Below are 21222 nucleotides of genomic sequence, written 5' to 3' on the forward strand. Positions count from 1 at the left end.
CTGTAACTAAACAATGTGCATGACAAGCAGTGAACCTTGAGTTACACGTTTCATACTCTGCTTAATGGTTTGGACAGCACGCTCTGCTTGACCATTGGATGCGGGTTTGAATGGTGCTGACCTCACATGTTTGATACCATTGAGTTTCATGAACTCTTGAAACTCCAGACTAGTGAAGCAAGGTCCGCCTGTCACTTATAACGATGTCGGGCAGACCACGAGTGGCAAACATGACGCAAAGGCTCTCAATGGTAGCTGTGGATGTACTGGATGACATGATTATACACCCTACCCACTTGAAATATGCATCCACCACAATTAAAAACATCTTTCCCAGGAAGGGACCTGCAAAGTCGATGTGGATCCTGGACCATGGTTTAGATGGCCACGACCACAGACTCAGCGGCGATTCTGCTGGTGCTTTACTTAGCTGCATGCAAGTGTTGCACTGATGCACACATGATTCCAGATCAGAGTCAATTCTAGGCCACCATACATGAGACCTGGCAATGGTTTTCATCATGACAATACCGGGATGAGTGCTAGATCATGTACAAATTTCTCTCTGCCTTTCTTAGGCAGATTACCCCACAGTAAACAATCTGACTGAATGGATAATTCATCTTTGCGACGGTTGTAAGGTTTGATCTCATCACCCATTTGCTTGAGTATGGCAGACTAATCACCACTAAGGATACAACGTTTCACAACCGATAATATTGGGTCCTGGCTGGTCCAGGTCTTAACTTGGTGAGCCGTGACAGGGGTTCCTTCACTTTCAAAAGCATTCATAACTAACAGCAGGTTGTGGCGTCTCCATCTCCGGTGTGGGCAATGACAGACGGCTCAATGCATCAGCACAATTCTCGGTGCCAGGTCTATGGTGAATGACATAATCATAGGCAGATAATGTCAGCGCTCACCTCTGGATGCAGGACGATGCATTGGTATTTATACCTTTGTTTTCCGAAAACAATGAAATGAGTGGCTTGTGATCTGTTTCCAGTTCAAACCGAAGATCAAACAGTACTGATGCATCTATTTAACCCCATACACACAGGCAAATGCTTCTTTTTCTACCATGTTGTAGGCTCTTTCCACCTTTGACAAACTTTTAGAAGCATATGCAACAGGTTGTAGTTTACCCGACTCATTAGCTTGTTGGAGCACGCAACCAACTCCATATGACGAAGCATCACAGGCCAATACTAGACGCTTACATGGATCATAATGTACCAGCAGCTTGTTAGAGCAAAGCAGATTAGTAGCTATCTCAAAAGCTCTATCATGAGACGCACCCCAAATCCAGTTGTCGCCTTTTCTTAGCACATGTGCAGTGCCTCTAATGAAGTGCTCAATCTAGGTAGGAAATTACTGAATTAGTTGAGTAGACCAAGGAACGAACGCAGCTCCGTCATATTCTGAGGCTTGGGTGCATTTTTGATGGCCTTTCGAGTCCGTAGGCCTGATGCCGTCAGCAGCAATTTTCCTCCCCAGGAATTCGACTTCCCCTGCCATGAAGATGCACTTCGAAAGTTTCAGTCTGAGTCCCACTTTGTCCAGACGATGTAGAACCTCTTCCAGGTTGTTCAGATGTTCGGCGGTGTCACGACCTGTGACCAGGATGTCATCTTGGAACACGATAGTTCTAGGGACGGACTTCAGTAGACTCTCCATGTTCCTCTGAAATATGGCTGCATCCGAGCGAATTCCGAAAGGACACCTGTTGTAGATAAGCAGTCCTTTATGAGTGTTGATGCACGTAAGTTTCTTCGACGTCTCGACCAGCTCGTGTGTCATGTAGGTCGATGTCAGATCCAGTTTAGTAAACAACTTCCCCTCGGCTAGTGTTGCAAACAGGTCATCAGCCTTCGGTAACGGGTATTGATCCTGTTTCGAAACTCAGTTGATCGTAACCTTGTAGTCTCCACAAATTCTGACAGTGCCATCACTCTTCAATACAGAAACAATGGGGCTAGCCCATTTGTTAAATTCGACCGGTGATATAACCCCTTCACGTTGAAGTCTGTCCAATTCGATTTCGACCTTCTCCCTCATCATGTACAGAACTGCCCGAACTTTATGATGGATGGGTCTTGCATCCAAGTCCATGTGGATCTGCACCTTGGCTCCCGTGAAATTGCCGATGCCTGGTTCAAACAGCGAGGGGAATTTGCTCAGCACGAGAGCACATGGAGTATCATCCTCCGACGACAACACTTTGATATCGTTCCAATTCCATTTGATTTTTTCTAGCCAAGTCCTGCCGAACAGCTTTGGACCATTGCCTGGAACAATCCAAAACGGTAAATCATGAACCGCACCATCATACGACACCTTGACTACTGCACTGCCAATCACCATTATGAGTTCTTTAGTGTACGTACGCAACTTGGCATTGACTGGACTCAGCCGAGGCGACACAGCCTTAATATTCCACAGCTTGTTGAATGTCCTCTGGCTCATTATTGATTGACTCACAGCCGTGTCCAATTCCAACGGTACTGGCACACCGTTAAGTTATTAATCATTATCGGTTGGCTCTTTGTTAGGAATGAATACAGTCCATACACTTCCTCCTCTGGTATCTCGGATTGCATATCCTGATCTGCACTATACTGGTCATCATCCTCCATGTGATGTGTTGCAGCCCGCTTGCTCAGTTGCGGACACATGTGCTGGAGATGCCTCAGTCTCGAGCAGCCTTTACAAATGTACGGTTTAAACTGACACTGATGAGGCCGATGATTGCCTCCACAATGCCAACATGGTGAAATCGGATTCATTTCCGTTGGCAAACTTTGGGCAGCACAGGTTTCGCATACGCAGTCGAGTAGGCCATGCCATATGCAGCTCTGCCAAACGATGATACAATCTTGTTTACAGTACTTGTCGAGTTCCGATTTTTCGATGATATCTGCTTTAAGTTTTTGTCTGTCGTCATGCATGCCTGGGTAATCGTGATGGCCTTGCTCAAATCCAGCATCTCCACCGCCAGTAGCTCGTGGTTGATGTCGATTACAAAAAAGTCCCGCAGCATGTCTCCCAACACGTTTTCGAACTTATACAGTCCAGCTAGATGTCTTAGGTCAGCAACAAATTCCGACACATCCTGGCCCTCAGAACGAATGTGCTTGTAAAATCGATATCTTGAGATGATGATGCCTTCTTCTGGTTTGAGATGGTCACGTACCAGAGCATACAATTCCTCATAGTCCTTGTCCATTGAACTTGCAGGCGAGAGAAGATTCTTTATGAGTCCATAGATTTTCGGACCGCAAAACGTGAGGAAGACCGCCCTAACTGCGTCAGTGGATTCTTCCATTTTGTTGACCACCAAATACTGGTCCAGATGAGCTACAAAATCTGCCCAGTACTCTCCCTCCATGAATCTTTCCAGAATTCCAATTGTGCTCATTTTTGCATGTGAAGGTTCTTAACTTACCTCGTCGCCAAATGTTATGTATGTAATAACTCGATAGACTGAATACTGTAAACTAACACAAGTACAAACCTGGTTCTGCTTTATTAGGGCCCAAAGTGGCTTGCCTTTTATACCTGGGCCGCACACACGTGCGTACAGCCCAATGACCTCCGACAGAGGCGCCAACTGGTGGCTAGTAACCCCAAGCATACATACATGACAGAAGCCTTTGCTGGGGTGCAGTTCCATGGGGTTATGGAGAAATGCTTCACAGCCAAACCCAATCCTGTCATTGTCTGGTATTGACAGGAGTGCAATATCCAGCAGGGATCACGAGAGGATGCCGAAAAGCAGGTATCATGCCTGATTTTGCCCTTTTTAGCCCAGGAGCGCCGAGGCCAATTGCAGTGTCAGCTATTAGCTGGTCTGTATAGTTCCATTTCATTCTGACTTTCCCAACTACGTCGTTGTAGAGCTGATATGGTTGAGGTTTGAAGGGGCTGAGTGCTCTATAATTACCATCTTCCCCACTAAAATAGATCACGATGGCTGCTTCACATATAGAACAGCTGATACAACATACTGCCACTTTTAACAAATTCATCAATGATTATCCTTGAGTAAATCTATTGGGAAAGACTTAGGCCTTGACTTGCAGTATAATTGATTTATTCTTTACAAACTGGTCCAAGATAAAACATAGAGGAGCCCTAAACAGAACATGATATCAAACAGTGCTGCACATAACACTCTTGGTAGCATGAGCACAGGTTATTTATTAACAGATGATCAGATATGGAAGAATTGCCAATATAATTACCCAATGCAAGCACTGAATTACAAGATTAAGCTGACCTTCATTTGTCTTTTGGCTTTTATGAGTTATGACATCATGATCTGCTTTTTTTTGCAATGTTATCTAGTGAGCAGTTTTCACACCAAACCAGAGCTTCTAATTCTAGACAAAGAATGCACTAATCTGCAGATTCATCAGAAATGACCAAATGTTTCTGTGCAGTTCCAGAATGTACGCTCTTCATACAGCATCGGGATTAAAGAGTACCGCATTGACTTTTACCTGCCAATTTGCTTCTGTCTTCACCCGCAACAACAACAATCCAGTCTCTCTGAATGGTGATTCCCATAGCAGTACTCGCTAGATTTGCAATGTTGGCAATGGTAATGACCAAAATGTAGCAAGCCGTCTATAATAAATGTAAACAAAAATAGCATTAGGGGAAACCGCTAAAAGACTCACATTTGTGTTTTAAAAAATAACATCAACATTACATTCTAGTTTTCTTCGATGGATACTAGTTTGGTTTAAATGAATGATAATGTTTGAGCATTTGCTAACATGAGAAAAATTAACTCATATCGAGGGCTTCAAGTCAACAGGTCAGGCACCCTATGTATCTCCTGTTGATCTCTCTCATGGGGTTAACAGGACTTGCTACTTGTTCTCTGGACATCATCCCCCAAGTTAGAAGGCTGGACACCATCGTAGGGAAAGGCATGATTTAAATAACAGTACAGAGTGGCCTGTTCTTTTAACATCAGCAGTCTGTACAATTAAAGAGACCAGCAGAGGTTTGGATTAATAATACAAAAAGTTGTTAAAAATGTAACTTTCATCTGAAATTCCTCAAACATTCTTACTGCTTGTGGCATTTTAGGATTCCCCCTGCCATATTTAATTGTCCAACTTGAACAGTAATTCAAAAATGTGCAAAAGATCTCTGACAATATACACCCTTCAATTTAATACAAGCAGAGTTAGCTAGAATGACTTTTTATGTCAGTGTAACCTCTCTCATGACCTCCACAGACAGCGTTTTGTAATGACTAGGAAAACTGCTAGTTTGCTAAAACACTGGACAATGGACAACACATAGTTATAAATGTTAGCCTGCACTTGCATTTACTATGTTGTTAAGCAGTACAATGGTCTAAAGGAGGTTAATTCAAAACAGTAAAACAAAAGTACTGGAAAGCATTGGAAACAATTTCAATTATCACACACTCTCACAGCTCTTGATATCATTAGGGCAAAGACTAGAGCCCCCATTTTAGCCTGGGGAGGGATTGCGAGGGCCAGCATGAAGTCCAGGTCACCTTAACTCCTGGGCCTCATTTAAATCGGTCCACGATGAATCCCAACCGAAGCCGATGGGGATGGCATGGAGGCCAGTGGGCGGGAGCAAGAAATCGCACAGCTGTGGGTCATCACCGTGGTCCTAAGGAAACGGGAGCGCCGACAAGGTAAGTTGGCTGGGGGAAGGTCTGAGATGATCACAGTTAGAGGAGGGGTGGGGAGGGAAGCCTGGAGCCCAGGAGGCCCAAGAGTGCAGGAATGCTCCTTCTAGCCCACAAAGAAATGTTAAAACAAAATATTCAATTGCATTTACCTGTGTCTCTTCTGGCTCCGGTGTGGCTTGTTGGCAGCTATTTCTGGCAGGTCCGGGACTGAGCGTGATTTGTAAATTTTTAATTAAATTCGCGTTGGGGTCTAAATTACATCATCGGTTTCCAATCATTTAAATATTTATGAGGCCCCGGGAGCAGACGGACTCGGCGCTCTCTAAAACACAGGAGTTAGAATGGCAGGGGCACAGATGCTGTAAGAATGCAGCAGGTAGCACCCGCCTGCCATTTTATCACCTTTGCCTGCACCATTGCTGCTGAAGGGGCAGGGTTAACATGGGGGCTTACATTGTTTGAAATAACATATTGATGTATGTGTGTTTATATTTACATTATTTCAGTTAAAGACTGGCACAGTTGAAAATGTCAAAACTGAAGCATTGAACAATTAATAATGAAGACTTACAAGTAACCATCCATGGAACATGGTGTTAAGAGGAGATTTAAACAGGAAAACCATCATCAGGATAACACCACAAATGATGACTGAGACATTCTGAACAATCAAGGATGTTTGGGCAACTATCGCAGGATTAAAAAAAGACTTGCGTTAGTTATACTGAAATGAATTACGATTGTTCACAAAATTATTTTGTAAAATAAAAACCTATGAATATCAGTGCAGTGCTGTTTGCCCACAATTTAGTCATTTACACCATTATACTAATGTTTCACAATTTCTATACACAGATCAATAAGTATAAATAAAATATCTTGCAAGTATTCAGAAAAAAGCAACAAGACTCTTTGGGAGCGAAAGTCCTGAGTCAATAATTTTATTGAAAAAGCATGAGTACAGAATAGGATTTCAGTAAACAGGTGGAATTTCACCCCGTTTAGGATTACTTGCATTGATGAATCCATTTTATGAAATTATTTGCGGCCAGCAGGGAACCTCACTGGGAGCATACATAGAGGAATCGTGGGCCGGCTTCCCCCCTCTCCTTCCAACCCTCACCCCGCAACCCAGATTTTCCATCAATTAATCAAATGCCTGCAAATTTCTGATATGTACTTCAAGTAGGTGAGATTCTCTGCAACAGCTCTATTTACCTATTGTTTTCCATACAAGAAAGAAAGTAGGCTTTATTCAACACTGTTGCATGTAAGAGGTTGAAAGGTCATCAACCTGATTAACTTTGTTTCTCTCCCACCAGATTCTGCTTGACCTGCTGAGTATTTTCAGCATTTTCTGTTTTTATTTCAGATTTCTAGCATCCATAGTACTTTGCTTTTGTATAAGTGACAGAAAGGTCGGTAATCAGAGGACACAGATTTAAGGTAATTGGCAAAGGAAACAGTAGCCACAAACTCCGTTCCCTAGCCACTGACTCCATCCCTCGCCATAGCATCTGTCTGAGGCTGAACCAGACTGTTTCAACCATAGTACCATATTTGACCCTGAAATGAGCTTCCGACCACTTATCCGCGGCATAACTAAGACCGCCTCCATAACATTGCCCGCCTCCGCCCCTGCCTCAGCTCAGCTGCTGCTGAAACCCTCATCCATTCCTTTGTTACATCTAGACTTGACTATTTGAACGCATTCCTAGCTGGCTTCCCACGTTCTATCCTTGAACACCAAATCCCATTCACCCATCACCCCTGTGCTTGCTGACTTACATTGGCTAACGGTTAAGCAATGCCTTGATTTCAAAATTTTCAACCTTGTTTTCAAATCCCTCCAGAACCTCGCCCCTCCCTAACTCTGTAATCTCCTGCAGCCCCACAACCACCCGCGATGTCTGCGCTCCTCTAATTCTGCCCTCTTGAGCATCCCTGATTATAATCGCTCGACCATCACTGGCCGTGCCTTCAGCTGCCTAGGCCCTAAGCTCTGGAATTCTGTCCCTGGACCTCTCCGCCTCTCTACCTCTCTTTCCTCCTTTAAGATGCTGCTTAAAACCTACCTCTTTGACAAACCTTTTGGTCATCTGCACTAATTTCTCCTTACTGGCTCGGTTGTCAAATTTTTGTCTTAGAACACTCCTGTGTAGCGTTGTGGGACGTTTTACTATGTTAAAGGTGTAATATAAGTACAGGCTATTGTTGTTGACATGAGGAAAAAATAATTTACACAGCAAGTTGTTATGATCTAGAATGCATTATCTGAATGGTTGATGGAAGCAGATTCAACAGCAACTTTCAAAAGGGAATTGGTTAAATACTTGAAGGGTAAAAATTTGCCGGGCTATGGGGAAAGAGCCGGAGAGCCGGCACAGGCACGACTGGTCAAATGGCCTCCTTCTGTGCTGTATCATTGTCTGATTCTTTGAAAATTTGAACCGCAAACAGCAATGAGATGGATAACCAGTTAATCTGTGTTGGTGGTTTTAGTTTCAGAATCAATGTTGGCCAAGACACCAAGGGGCTGAAATTGCCCGTTTCTATAAGGCCCGTGGCCGCCTGAAAGTGGCGACCATGGATGGGTGCGGACTGGCTGCATGTCTCTGCAGAGGAGCCGCAATTTTCTAAATTGGCCTTTCTCAGTTTTGGAGTGGTGTACAGGACCACTCCGCCCATTTTCCCATTGCGTCATGTACGCACCGACCCCTTACCTTCTGGCGGCAACCCCTTCCCGAAATTGCCTCTCGGGAAATTTCTCCTTTTGAAAATTGCCCTGTGGTAGTGGCGCCACCGGTCGGTACTGATAGCTTTGCTGTCAGTGCCCTTTCTGTGGCTTGGTGGCGCAGCCCCCCTTAAAGGGGAGGTGGCGCTGCTGGGGATTCTTTTTTTATTTTGTCGGCCGGGCTGCCAACAGGCAGCCTGGCACCTCCTCTTGGGTGCCAGGCCACTGGCCCGGTCAAAACCCTCCCTGGTGGCCCAGTATTTACCACTGAAGTGGTTGCAGAGTTTGCAGCGGCCTTCCCCTTTAAGTGAAGGAGAGGAACTTTGTGACGCACCACCGCGATGACGACATAAGTGTGGCGCTGATGCCTTGCACTTCCACCCCACTAGTGACGGCTACTCTGACCCACCTCCACTTCCACCCCGAAGATGAGGCCACTTCTGCCCCATGCCAAAAAAAAACACAAAGTGCTGAATTGCTCCACATTAGCAGCCCCATGCATTGGGGCGGTGGGAACGCTTCAAGAACAGTAGGTGCGACTCATTTCGGGCAATGGGCAATTTTGGTCCCCAGGAGAACTTAAAAAAAATTTCAGTCACAGGATGTGGACATCACTGGCAAGGCCAGCATTTATTGACAATCCCTAATTGTGCTTGAGAAGTTGGCGCTAAGCTGCCTTCTTAAATCGCTGCAGTCCGTGTGTTGAAGGTACACAGAGCTGTTTGGGAGAGAGGTGCAGGGTTTTGACCCAGCAACAATGAAGGAATGGTGATATATTTCCAAGTCAGGATGGTGTGTAATTTGGAGGGGAACTTGGAGATAGTGGTGTTCCCATGTACCCTTGTCCTTCTAAGTGGTAGAGATCACAGATTTGGGAGGTTCTGTGGAAAAAGCCTTGGTGAGTTACTGCAGTGCATCTTGTAAACACTGCAGCCATGTTGCGCTGTTTGTGGAGGGAGTGAATATTTAAGGTGGTAGATGGGGTACCAATCAAACGGGCTGCTTTGTCCTGGATGGTGGCGAGCTTCATGAGTGTTGTTGGAGCTGCACTCATCCAGGCAAGTGGAGAGTATTCCATCACACTCCTGACTTGTGCCTTGTAGATGGTGGAAAGGCTTTGGGGAATCAGGAGATGAGACACTCACCACAGAATACCTAGCCTCTGACCTGCTCTTGTAGCCACAGTATTTATGTGGCTGGTCCAGTTACATTTCTGGTCAATGGTGACCCCCAGGATGTTGATGGATGGGGGATTCAATGATGGTAATGCCGTTGAATGTCAAGGGTAGATAGTTAGACTTTCTCTTGTTGGAGATGGTCGTTGCCTGGCAATTGTGTGGCGCAAATGTTACTTGCCATTTATCAGCCCAAGCCTGAATGTTGTCCAGGTCACCCTGCATGTGGGCATGGATTGCTTCATTATCTGAGGAGTTGTGAATGGCACTGAACATTGTGCAGTCATCAGCGAACAGCCCCACTTCTGACCTTATGATGGAGGGAAGGTCATTGATGAAGCAGCTGAAGATGTTTGGGCCTAAGACACTGCCCTGATGAACTCCTGCAGCGATTGTTCTGGGGCTGAGACAACCAAAACATCTTCCTTTGTGCTCAGTATGACTCCAGTCAGTGGAGAGTTTTCCCTATGATTCCTATTGACTTCAATTTTACTAGGGCGTCTTGGTGCCACACTTGACCAAATGCTGTCTTGATGTCAAGAGCAGTCACTCCTACCTCACTCTGGGAATTTAGTCTTTTGTCCATGTTTGGTCCAAGGCTGTAATGAGGTCTGGAGCCGAGTGGTCCTGGCGAAACTCAAACTGAGCATCAGTGAGCAGGCTATTGGTAAGTGCTGTTTGATAGGACTGTTGATGACATCTTCCATCACTTTTTGATGATTGAGAGTAGACTGATGAGGCAGTAATTGGCCAGATTGGATTTATCCTGCTTTTTGTGGACAGGACATACCTGGGCAATTTTCCATTTTGTCGGGCAGATTGTAGCTGTACTGGAACAGCTTGGTCAGCGATGCGACTAGTTCCAGAGCACAAGTCTTCTGAGCTACAGCTGAGATATTGTTGGGGCTCATAGTCTTTGTTGTATTCAATGCGCTCAGTTGATTCTTGATATCATGTGGAGTGAATCAAATTGGCTGAAGACTGGCTTCTGTGATGGTGGGGACCTCAAGAGGAGTCCGAGATGAATCATCCACTCGGCACTTCTGACTGAAGATGGTTGCAAACGCTTCAGACTTGTCTTTTGCACTCATGTGCTGGGCTCCGTCATTATTGAGGATGGGGATGTTCATGGGGCCTCCTCCTCCAGTTAGTTGTTTAATTGTCTACCGCCATTCATGACTGGATGAGGCAAGACTGCAGAGCTTTGATCTGATTTGTTGCGTTGCTCCAAAACTCTACTGCCTGTATCTTAACTCGCTCCAAGTCTCATTCACCCCTGTGCTTGCTGACCTTCACTTCTTCCCGGTCCGACAATGACTCAATTTTAAAATCCTCATCCTTTACAAATCTCTCCATGGCCTCACTCTTCCCTATCTCTGTAACCTTCTCCAAGCCTTCGAGATCTCTGCGCTCCTCCAATTCTGGCCTCTTGCAGATGCCCGATTTTAATCACTCCACCATTGGCGGCCGTGCTTTCAGATACCTTGGCCCTAAGCTCTGACATTCTGTCCTTAAACCTCTCCAACTCTCTCTCTTCCTTTAAGATGCTCATTAAAACTTACCTCTTTGACCAAGCTTTTGGTCATCTGTCCTAATATCTCCTTCTGTGATACGGTGTGAAAAATGTTTTTATTGATATTGCTCTTGTTAAGTTCCTTGGGATGTTTTGCTACATTAAATGTGCTCTATAAATGCAAGTTGTTGTTGTTGTTGTAACCTCCTCCAGCCCTACAATCCTCCAAGATCTCTGCGCTCCTCCAATTCTGGCCTCTTGCACATCACTGATTTTCATCGCTCCACCATTGGTGGCCAAGCTTTCAGCTGCCTAGGTCCTAGACTCTGGAATTCCCTTCCTAAACCTCTCTGCCTCTCCATCTCTCTCCTCCTTTAAGACTCTTCTTAAAACCCAACAATTTGGTTAAGCTTTTGGACACCTGTTGTAATATCTCCTTATGTAAGTCAGAGTCAAAATTGTTTGATAACGCTCCTGTGAAACACCTTGTGACTTTTTACTACGTTAAAGGCGCTTTATAAATGCAAGTTGTTGTTGTTGTTGTTGTAGGATCACTTAGCTCTGTCTATAGCATGCTGCTTCTGCTGTTTAGCATGAATGCAGTCCTGTGTTGTAGCTTCATCAAGTTGGCACCTCATTTTTAGGTATGTTTGGTGCTGCACCCAGCATGCTCTTCTACACTCCTCATTGAACCAGGATTGGTCGCCTGGCTTGATGTCAATGGTAATAATGGTAGAGTGAGGGGTATGCCAGGCCATTAGATTTCAGATTGTGATGGAATACAATTCTGCTGCTGGTGATGGCCAACAATGTCTCATGGATGCCCATTTTTGAGCTGCTAAATCTGTTCTGAATCTATCCCATTTAGCACGGTGCTAGTGCCACTCAACACGATGGTGTGAAGACGGGACTTTTTCTCCACCAGAACTATGCAGTGGTCATTCTTACAAATACTGTCATGGGCAGATGCATTTGTGACAGGTAGATTGGTGAGGACGAAATCAAGTAGGTATTTCCCACATGTTGGTTCTCACATTGCCCAATCTGACAGCTATGTCCTTCAGGACTCGGCCAGCTTGGTCAGTAGTGGTGCTACCGAGCCACTCTTGGTACATTCTGTGCACTTGCTACCCTCAGTCCTGCTTCCAAGTGGTGTTCAACATGGAAGAGTACTGATTCATCAGCTGAGGGAGAGCGATAGGTGGTAATCAGCAGGAGGTTTCCTAGCCCATGTTTGACATGATGCCTTGAGACTTCATGGGATCCGGAGTCAATGTTGAGGATTCCCTCCTGACTGTATACCATTGTGCTGCCACCTCTGGTGGGTCTGTCCTGCCCGTGGGACAGGCCATACCCAGGGATGGTGATGGAGGAATCTCAGACCTTGGCTCCCTGCTCTCCTCACAAAAATGGTATGTGATCTTTTATCTCAACCTGAACAGGCAGAGGAGATCTCAGTTTATTCAAAAGATGGTATCTCTGACAATGCAGCACTCTCTCAGTACTGCACTGAAGTGTCAGCCTAGATTAAATGCATGCGTCCTGGAGTGGAACTTACACCCATAACTTTTCAACCTAGAGGTAAGAGTGCTACTACTGAGCCAAGGTGGCATTTTTTAGGGGCAAAAAGTCCAATTAAACATAAAAGCAGATATCTGGGAAAGAATTTCTCAATGAGAGCCCAGCAAACCTTTGTTATCATCTTCCACCTCCCTCCCAACTCCTGTGCCATGATTTATTTCTATTCATTCTCCTCAAATATGTCTTAGCCTCTTGTTATGGCTGCTCTCTGCAGAATGTAGTACACCACTAATATCCTGCCAACTCTCTCTGGGTCACACTGTAGGGGATCCTTGCTGCAGTCAAGATACTGGTACCAATGTTTTATCTCATAAAATGACTGCAAAATAATCCCACATCTAGAATGTGCTTTATTGTATGCTGTTTTCTAGGGGTTTATACAGATCACGTTTTGAACCGGTAATTATATCTTTGAGTAGTCAGCCAATCAACTTGTCTTCATTCTGAAATTTGTTACTTCCTTACAATATGGCAATGTGAATATTCCTTGGAAACTGCATTCACACGCTTAATTATTTTGTAGTTGTTACAGACTGTTTGGTTATTCATCAATGGACATTATTTTCTGTTGATGAGTGCCATGGAATTTTTGCATAGGTATTTTAATGGCCAAATGAGTGCAGTTGATAGCTTCCTGGGAACACCCCTGTCAGCCTCTCCTATCACTCTACTATACCAATTTTAATGTCAAAACAGGACATCTGTGCCCTGGCTAATTTACGAGTGCACCACAAACTAACTGACTCAGGGTATAAATTCTAGCCATGCCTGGAAGGAACCTGTGGCAAAGATTTTGAATGCCGTTGTCAATTTACCATCTTTGCCAGCGCCATGCGAATGTTGCTCCTTGGCTGCATGTTTGGTTCCAGGAAATGGAACAATTCATCTATGGCTTCTTTAGGGACACATAATCTCCTTACACCTTGCTCCTTGGTCAGATCAAAGTAGCTCTTTACCAGTGAACAGTAGAGAATCCTGTTTTTTTTCTCCAATGACCTTTGACCACTAACCCTAACATGCTGCTCGTCCTCCACCTCCAACATGTTCTGTAAATGAAGACTTGTCTTTAATACACTCCATACTACTGTGTGGGCCAAAAACAACTAAGCTACTCTTTCATTGCCTCATCTTTTGCATGGTGGATCTCTGCTGACTCTCCCCACTGCCTTAATGCCACCATTAGAGCAGGTACAATTAATGCAATGTGGATGAGAGGGCAAACATGTGCAAATTTGCACATTTGTCTTTAACTGGTGTTTAATAAATGCAAAAAACAATATGAATGCTGGGTCTGTTAACATGTACTAAACCTTTTAGGAATTTGGGGAATGTTAACAAAAATGTTCTAATCATCTGTTACTGTTACGCACCAAATTACTGCCCAATAATGCACATCGGGTGCAACCATTAATTTCATCCCCATAAAGACCAAGCTGCATTGATATAAAGGCCAAACTGGAGAGATAAACAGAGAAAGATTCATTTATAGAATCATAACGATGAAAGGAGAGAAAAAGATAGACAAAGTCAAGGGGACGCAAACAAAATCTGAGTCAGGGACAAAAAGATCAAGAAGAAACAAATTAGAATCACAAAGGCCTAACAGGACAATCAAAAAGACTGCAGGAGTGATTGACGCACAGCAACCCCAGGTGACATCAGACAACAAGCAGCAATGATAAAGAATTGAAATGTTTAGCTTCTGAGCTTCCTACTATGCTTCTATTGTATGTGCCAGCACCACTGCTTCCTCTACCACATACAATAGCTTACCAATCTTTGTGCTGGATGAAAACAATAGTCCCGCCTCTTATTTTCCAGATCTTTCTTTAATGTTATACAAAAACTATAAGTTGTTATAAAGTAAGATATTTGTAATAGTGATTCTATTCTTCTCCTTATGGGTCTGAATCTTCCTATTAGAGACCTCTGGATTAATATGAAGTTTCTACAGATAATTAAGGGGCTATAGGGAGGGAGGAACTTAATATAATCACTATCACTAATGAAGTAGTATTAGGTAAAATAATGGGACTAAAGGCAGACAAGTCCCCTGGACCTGATGGCTTACATCCTAGGGTCTTAAAAAAAAGTGACTGCAGAGATAGTGGATGCACTGGTTGTAATCTACCAAAATTCCCTGGATTATGGGGAGGTCCCAGCAGATTGGAAAACAGCAAATATAACGCCCCTATTTAAAAAAGGAAGCAGACAAAAAGCAGGAAACTATAGACCAGTTAGCCTAACATCTGTCATTGGGAAAATACATTGGGAGTACATTATAAAGGAAGCAGTAGCGGGACATTTGGAAAAGCATAATTCAATAAGGAGAGTCAGCATGGTTTTATGAAAGGGAAATCATGTTTAACAAATTTGCTGGAGTTCTTTGAGGTTATAATGAGTAGGGTGGATAAGGGGTAACCAGTGGATGTGCTGTATTTATATTTCCAGAAGGCATTCGATAAGGTGCCACATAAAAGGTTACTGCACAAGATTAAAGTTCACGGGGTTGGTGGTAATATATTAGCATGGATAGAGGATTGGCTAACTAACAGAAAACAAAGAGTCGGGATAAATGGGTCATTTTCCAGTTGGCAAACAGTGACTAGTGAAGTGCCGCAGGGATTGGTGCTGGGTCCTCAACTATTTACAATCTATATTAATGACTTGGATGAAGGGACCGAGTATAATGTAGCCAAGTTTGCTGATGATACAAAGATGGATGGGAAAGCAAATTGTGAAGTGGACACAAAAAATCTGCAAAGGGATATAGACAGGCTTAGTGAGTGGGCAAAAATTTGGCAGATAAGAGTATAATGTATGAAAATGTGATGTTATCCACTTTGGCAGAAAAAATAGGAAAACAAATTATAATTTAAATGGAGAAAAATTACAAAGTGCTGCAGTACAGAGGGACCTGGGGGGTTCTTGTGCATGAAACACAAAAAGTTAGTATGCAGGTACAGCAAGTGATCAGGAAGGCAAATGGAGTGTTGGCCTTTATTGCAAGGAGGATAGAGTATAAAAGCAGAGAAGTCCTGTTACAACTGTACAAGGTATTGGTGAGGCCACACCTAGAGTACTGTGTACAGTTTGGTCTCCCTATTTAAGGAAGAATATGCTTGCATTGGAGGCTGTTCAGAGAAGGTTCATCAGGTTGATTCCGGAGATGAGGGTGTTGACTTATGAAGATAGGTTGAGCAGGTTGGGCCTACACACATTGGAGTTCAGAAGAATGAGAGGTGATCTTATCGAAACTTATAAGATAATGAGGGGACTCGACAAGGGGGATGCAGAGAGGATATTTCCACTCATGGGGGCAACTAAAACTAGGGGACAAAAGTCTCAGAATAAGGGGCCGCCCATTTAAAACTGAAATGAAGAGGAATTTCTTCTCTCAGAGGGTTGTAAATCTATGGAATTCTCTGCCCCAGAGAGCTGTGGAGGCTGAGTCATTGAATATATTTAAGGCGGAGATAGACAAATTTTTGAGTGATAAGGGAATAAAGGATTATGGGGAGCGGGCAGGGAAGTAGAGCTGAGTCCATGATCAGATCAGCCATGATCTTGTTAAATGGCAGAGCAGGCTCGAGGGGCCAAATGGCCTACTCCTGTTCCTATTTCTTATGTTCTTATGTTGTCTGACCAGAGGAGATGCTTCACATTATAGAGCTTCCTGGACAATCACCATGAATAAAAATGTAATTTTTCATTTATTAATTTAAAAAATTTGAAAATACAACTTTAACATAAATGAATGCAGGCAATAGTGACAAATACACTTACTTATATTTATAACTAGACATTAATAATTCATCCCTAGGATATGAGATCTTTGTCAATCATGGAATAAACTGGAATGCGAGTGTGAGGTCATCTACTTTGGATCCGAGAAAGACAACTTAGAATATTTCCTTAAGCAATGAGGTGGGTGATTTACCGCAGTTCGTTCAGGCGCTAACGATTGTCTAAGGTGGTCAAGGTGGGGTCTTGAGCTGCAATGCTGATTTAGCCCGCATTTAGTGCAAGACGCTATCTTGTTAAAGGGGTTGAAGCCTATGCTAAGAACAGCCACCCACAGGCCCATTAAGGTTCTGATTGTTACTTAAAATGCCTGCTAGCATTCATTAAGGAGCCTGTGCAGCATTTTGGTGGCCAACGCTTGTCCTAATGCCCTCTCCTACCAGCAACCAGCTGTTTGGGACTAAACATGCCTTTGATGTGGATTTCAAATGCTACTTAAAGGGATACTCACCATTTCATGTTCACTGCTGCTGGAGCTGTGAAGAGGACCTCTGAAACACATCGGGAGACTTTCTGGGACACTTTGTCAAGACTTCAACAACACTCGAGCAACATTTATTCTGCAAATTCCGCAAAGGAATTTGGAGTGGGAGGGGGATGATCTAGTTGCCGTGGTCCACGTGGATACCAACGACATAGATAGGACAAAGAAAGAGGTTCTGCTGAGGGAGTATGAGCAGCTAAATTAAAAAGCAGAACCACAAAGGTAATAATCTCTGGATTACTACCTAAGCCACAAGCAAATTTGCATAAGGCAAATAAGATCAGAGAGATAAACACGTGGCTCAAAGACTGGTGTGGGAGAAATGGGCTTTGGTTCATGGGGCACTGGCACCAGTACTGGGGTAAGAACATAAGAAATAGGAGCAGGAGTAGGCCATTTGGTCCCTTGAGCCTGTTCCACCATTTAATAAGATCATGGCTGATCTGAGGGAGCTGTTCTATTGGGACGGGCTTCACTTGAACCAGGCTGGGACTCGTGTCCTGGCGAATCAAATAACTAGGGCTGTAGTGAGGTCTTTAAACTAAATAGTGGGGGGAGAGGGTTCAGATGAGCAGAAATTAAAAAGTCAAAGAGCAAGGAGAAGGCAATAGAGCAGGGTAGCACTGGGAGAAACGCTAACCAGAGCATGACAGGAAGGGACAGAATGTATAAATGTAAAGAGTGTATCAGAAAGTGGGGTCAAAGCACTGAAAAATGGTAAAAAAAATAAAAAAATTAAAAGCTCTTTATCTGAATGCACGCAGCATTCGTAACAAAAGAGATGAATTGATGGCACAAATAGATATAAATGGGTATGATCTGATAGCCATTACAGAGACGTGGTTGCAAGGTGACCAAGGCTGGGAACTGAATATTCAGGGTATTTGCAGTAGTGAGAAATGATATTGGTTCAGAAGATCACGATGTAGAATCAGTTTGGGTGGAGATAAGAAATGATAAGGGGAAGAATTCACAGGTGGGTGTAGTCTATAAGTCCCCTAACAGTAGCTATACTGTTGGATGGAGATAAATCAAGAAATAATGGAGGCTTGTAAAAAACGAATGGCAATAATCATGGGCGATTTTAATCTTCATATTGATTGGACAAATCAAATTGGCCAAGGTAGCCTTGAGGAAGAGTTCCTAGAGTGTATCCGAGATGATTTCTTTGAACAGTAAATTGCAGAACCAACCAGGATGCAGGCTATCTTAGATTTGGTACAGTGTAATGAGACAGGATTAATAAATGATCTCCTAGAAAAGGATTCTCTCGGAAAGAGTGATCATAACATGGTTGAATTTCAAATTCAAATGTAGGGTGAGAAAGATGGATCTCAAACTAGTGTCCTCAGCTTCAATAAAGGAGACTACAAAGGTATGAAGGCAGAGTTGGCTAAAGTGGACTGGGAAAATAGATTAAATTGTAAGACGGTTGATGAGCAGTGGTGGCCACTTAAGGAGACATTTCATAACTCTCAACAAAAATATATTCCAGTGAGAAGGAAAGACTTTGAGAGAAGGAATAACCATCCGTGGCTAACTAAGAAAATAAAGCATGGTATCAAATTGAAAACAATGGCATACAAAGTTGCCAAGATTAGTGGGAAGCCAGAAGATTGGAAAATTAAAAAAAAACAGGAAAGGATGACTAAAAAAATAATAAAGAGAGGGAAGATAGATTATGAAAGTAAACTAGCAAAAAATATAAAAACAGATAGTAAGAGTTTCTACGGGGATATAAAAAGAGAGTGGCTAAAGTAAATGTTGATCCCTTGGAGGATGAGACTAGGAAATTAATAATGGGGAACAGGGAAATGGCAGAGACTTTGAACAAATATTTTGTATCGGTCTTCATGATAGAAGACACTAAAAACATCCCAATAATGGATAATCAAGGGGCTATAGGGAGGGAGAAAATTAAAACAATCACTATCATTAAAGAAGAAGTATTCAGTAAAATAATGGGACTAAAGTTGGACAAGTCCTCTGGACCTGATGGCTTGCATCCTAGGGTCTTAAAAGAAGTGGCTGCAGAGATAGTGGATGCATTTTTTGTAATCTACTAAAATTGCCTGGATTCTGGGGAGGTCCCAGCAGCTTGGAAAACCGCAAATGCAACGCCCCTATTTAAAAATGGAGGCAGACAGAAAGCAGGAAACTATAGACCAGTTAGCCTAACATCTGTCATTGGGAAAATGCTGGAGTCCATTATTAAGGAAGCAGTAGCAGGATATTTGGAAACGCATAATACAGTCAAGCAGAGTCAGCATGGTTTTATGAAAGCGAAATCATGTTTGACAAATTTGCTGGAGTTCTTTGAGGATTTAATGGGCAGGGTGGATATGGGGGAACCAGTGGATGTGGTGTATTTGGATTTCCAGAAGGCATTCGATAAGCCACATAAAAGATTACTGCACAAGATAAAAGCTCATGGGGTTGGGGGTAATATATTAGCTTGGATAGCGGATTGGCTAACTAACAAAAAACAGAGCGTAGGGATAAATGGGTCATTTTCCAGTTGGCAAACGGTGACTAGTGGGATGCCACAGGGATCAGTGCTGGGGCACAATTTATTTCAATGAAGGGTCCGAGTGTAATGTAGCCAAGTTTGCAGATGATACAAAGATAGGTGGGAAAGCAAGTTGTGAGGAGGACACAAGAAATCTGCAAAGGGATATAGACAGGCTTAGTGAGTGGACAAACATTTGGCAGACGGAATATAATTTGAGATGTGAGGTTATCCACTTTGGCAGGAAAAATAAAAAAGCTAATTATTATTTAAATGGAGATAAATTACAAAAGGCTGCAGTATAGAGGGACCTGGGGGATCCTTGTGCATGAAACAAAAAAAATTAGTATACAGGTACAGCAGATAATCAGGAAGGCAAATAGAATATTGGCCTTTATTGCAAAGGGGATAGAGTATAAAAACAGAGAAGTCCTGCTGCAACTGTACAAGGTATTGGTGAGGCCACACCTGGAGTACTGCGTACAGTTTTGGTCTCTGTATTTAAGGATATACTTGAATTGGAGGCAGTTCAGAGAAGGTTCACTAGGTTGATTCCTGAGATGAAAGGGTTGACTTATGAGGAAAAGTTGAGTAGGTTAGGCTCATTGGAGTTTAGAAGAATGAGAGGTGATCTTATTGAAGCATGTAAGATACTGAGAGGGCTCGACAAGATAGATGCAGAGAGGATATTTCTCCTCGTGGAGGAATCTAGAACTGGGGGCATAGTTTCAAAATAATGGGTTGCCCACTTAAAACTGAGATGAGGAGGAATTTCTTCTCTGAAAGGGTTGTAAATCTGTGGAATTCTCTGCCCCAGAGAGTTGTGGAGGCTGGGTCATTGAATATATTTAAGGTGGAGATAGACAGATGTTTGAGCGATAAGGGAGTAAAGGGTTATGGGGAGCGGGCAGGGGAGTGGAGCTGATGTAATGTTACTAATCTTCAGAAAAACGCAGACCATGAACCAAAAAATTGATTGATCCAAGCCTTTTGAATTAAGCTGGACAATTAAGAACATTCTCTCAAGGACATAAAACTGACTTTATGTATAACAACAATGGAGTTGTTATGTGAGGCTTTGAACTTGATTGACCAGGGTGGAGAAAACAACCACTGAAGACATCGAGTCTGTAATAAGACCAGACAACAAAAGATCGCACAGAATGCAAATTTTTGGATAACAGCATTCAGCATAAGGAAATATCTTTTGCAATGTCGACTCCGTGTGCAAATTAGTAGCCATTCAAACTCATCACCAAACAGTTAAACAGATCAATAATCGAATTTCGTCCCAGCGGGAAACTTATTCAAAACCTGGATATAAATATACGGACATGGACACATAAGCAGGTTAAGCAGAAGCAGGAGGAAGAACACAGGAAGAAACAACAAGCAGGCATGGAAGGAAAGGAACAGAAGCTGCAGAGAACGGCCAGAAGACGAACCAACAGGTCATGGAATCAACAACCACGAATCTCTGGCAATTGTATGTCTAATGTCAAATTTCTCTCAGTAGTCTAATCCTGTAGTTTTTAGTTGGTTTTTGTTGCGTACTAAAACGAACACTGGCTTAAGCCTAAATTTTGTGTCACATCTTGTCCTTTCCCACTATAAGTTCCGAGGTCTAAGAATCAGAGTAGAGTGAACAAAACAAACAGCCTACACTGAGTCCATGATCAGATCAGCCACGATCTTATTGAATGATGGAGCAGGCTCGAGAGGCCAAATGGCCTACTCTT

General features: G+C 43.2%; 1 protein-coding gene across 3 annotated transcripts in view; it reads right to left on the reverse strand.

Moving 5' to 3' along the window:
• Nucleotides 1-21222, reverse strand: part of slc40a1 (solute carrier family 40 member 1) — a 72311-nt gene that overhangs the window by 37614 nt on the left and 13475 nt on the right. For 2 of the 3 annotated variants that reach the window (XR_011592680.1, XM_070875845.1), the window contains exons 4-5: nucleotides 6255-6370; nucleotides 4503-4629 (exon numbers count right to left, since the gene is read on the reverse strand). Coding sequence is in view for 2 of the 3 variants with exons in the window: in XM_070875845.1 (XP_070731946.1) it covers nucleotides 4503-4629; nucleotides 6255-6370 (243 nt within the window). In the remaining variant the exon portion in view is untranslated. The remainder of the gene's footprint in view (nucleotides 1-4502; nucleotides 4630-6254; nucleotides 6371-21222) is intronic. The other variant, XM_070875846.1, reaches the window with a different exon arrangement.

This window comes from Pristiophorus japonicus, chromosome 3, assembly GCF_044704955.1.
Source record: "Pristiophorus japonicus isolate sPriJap1 chromosome 3, sPriJap1.hap1, whole genome shotgun sequence".
Taxonomy (NCBI): domain Eukaryota; kingdom Metazoa; phylum Chordata; class Chondrichthyes; family Pristiophoridae; genus Pristiophorus; species Pristiophorus japonicus.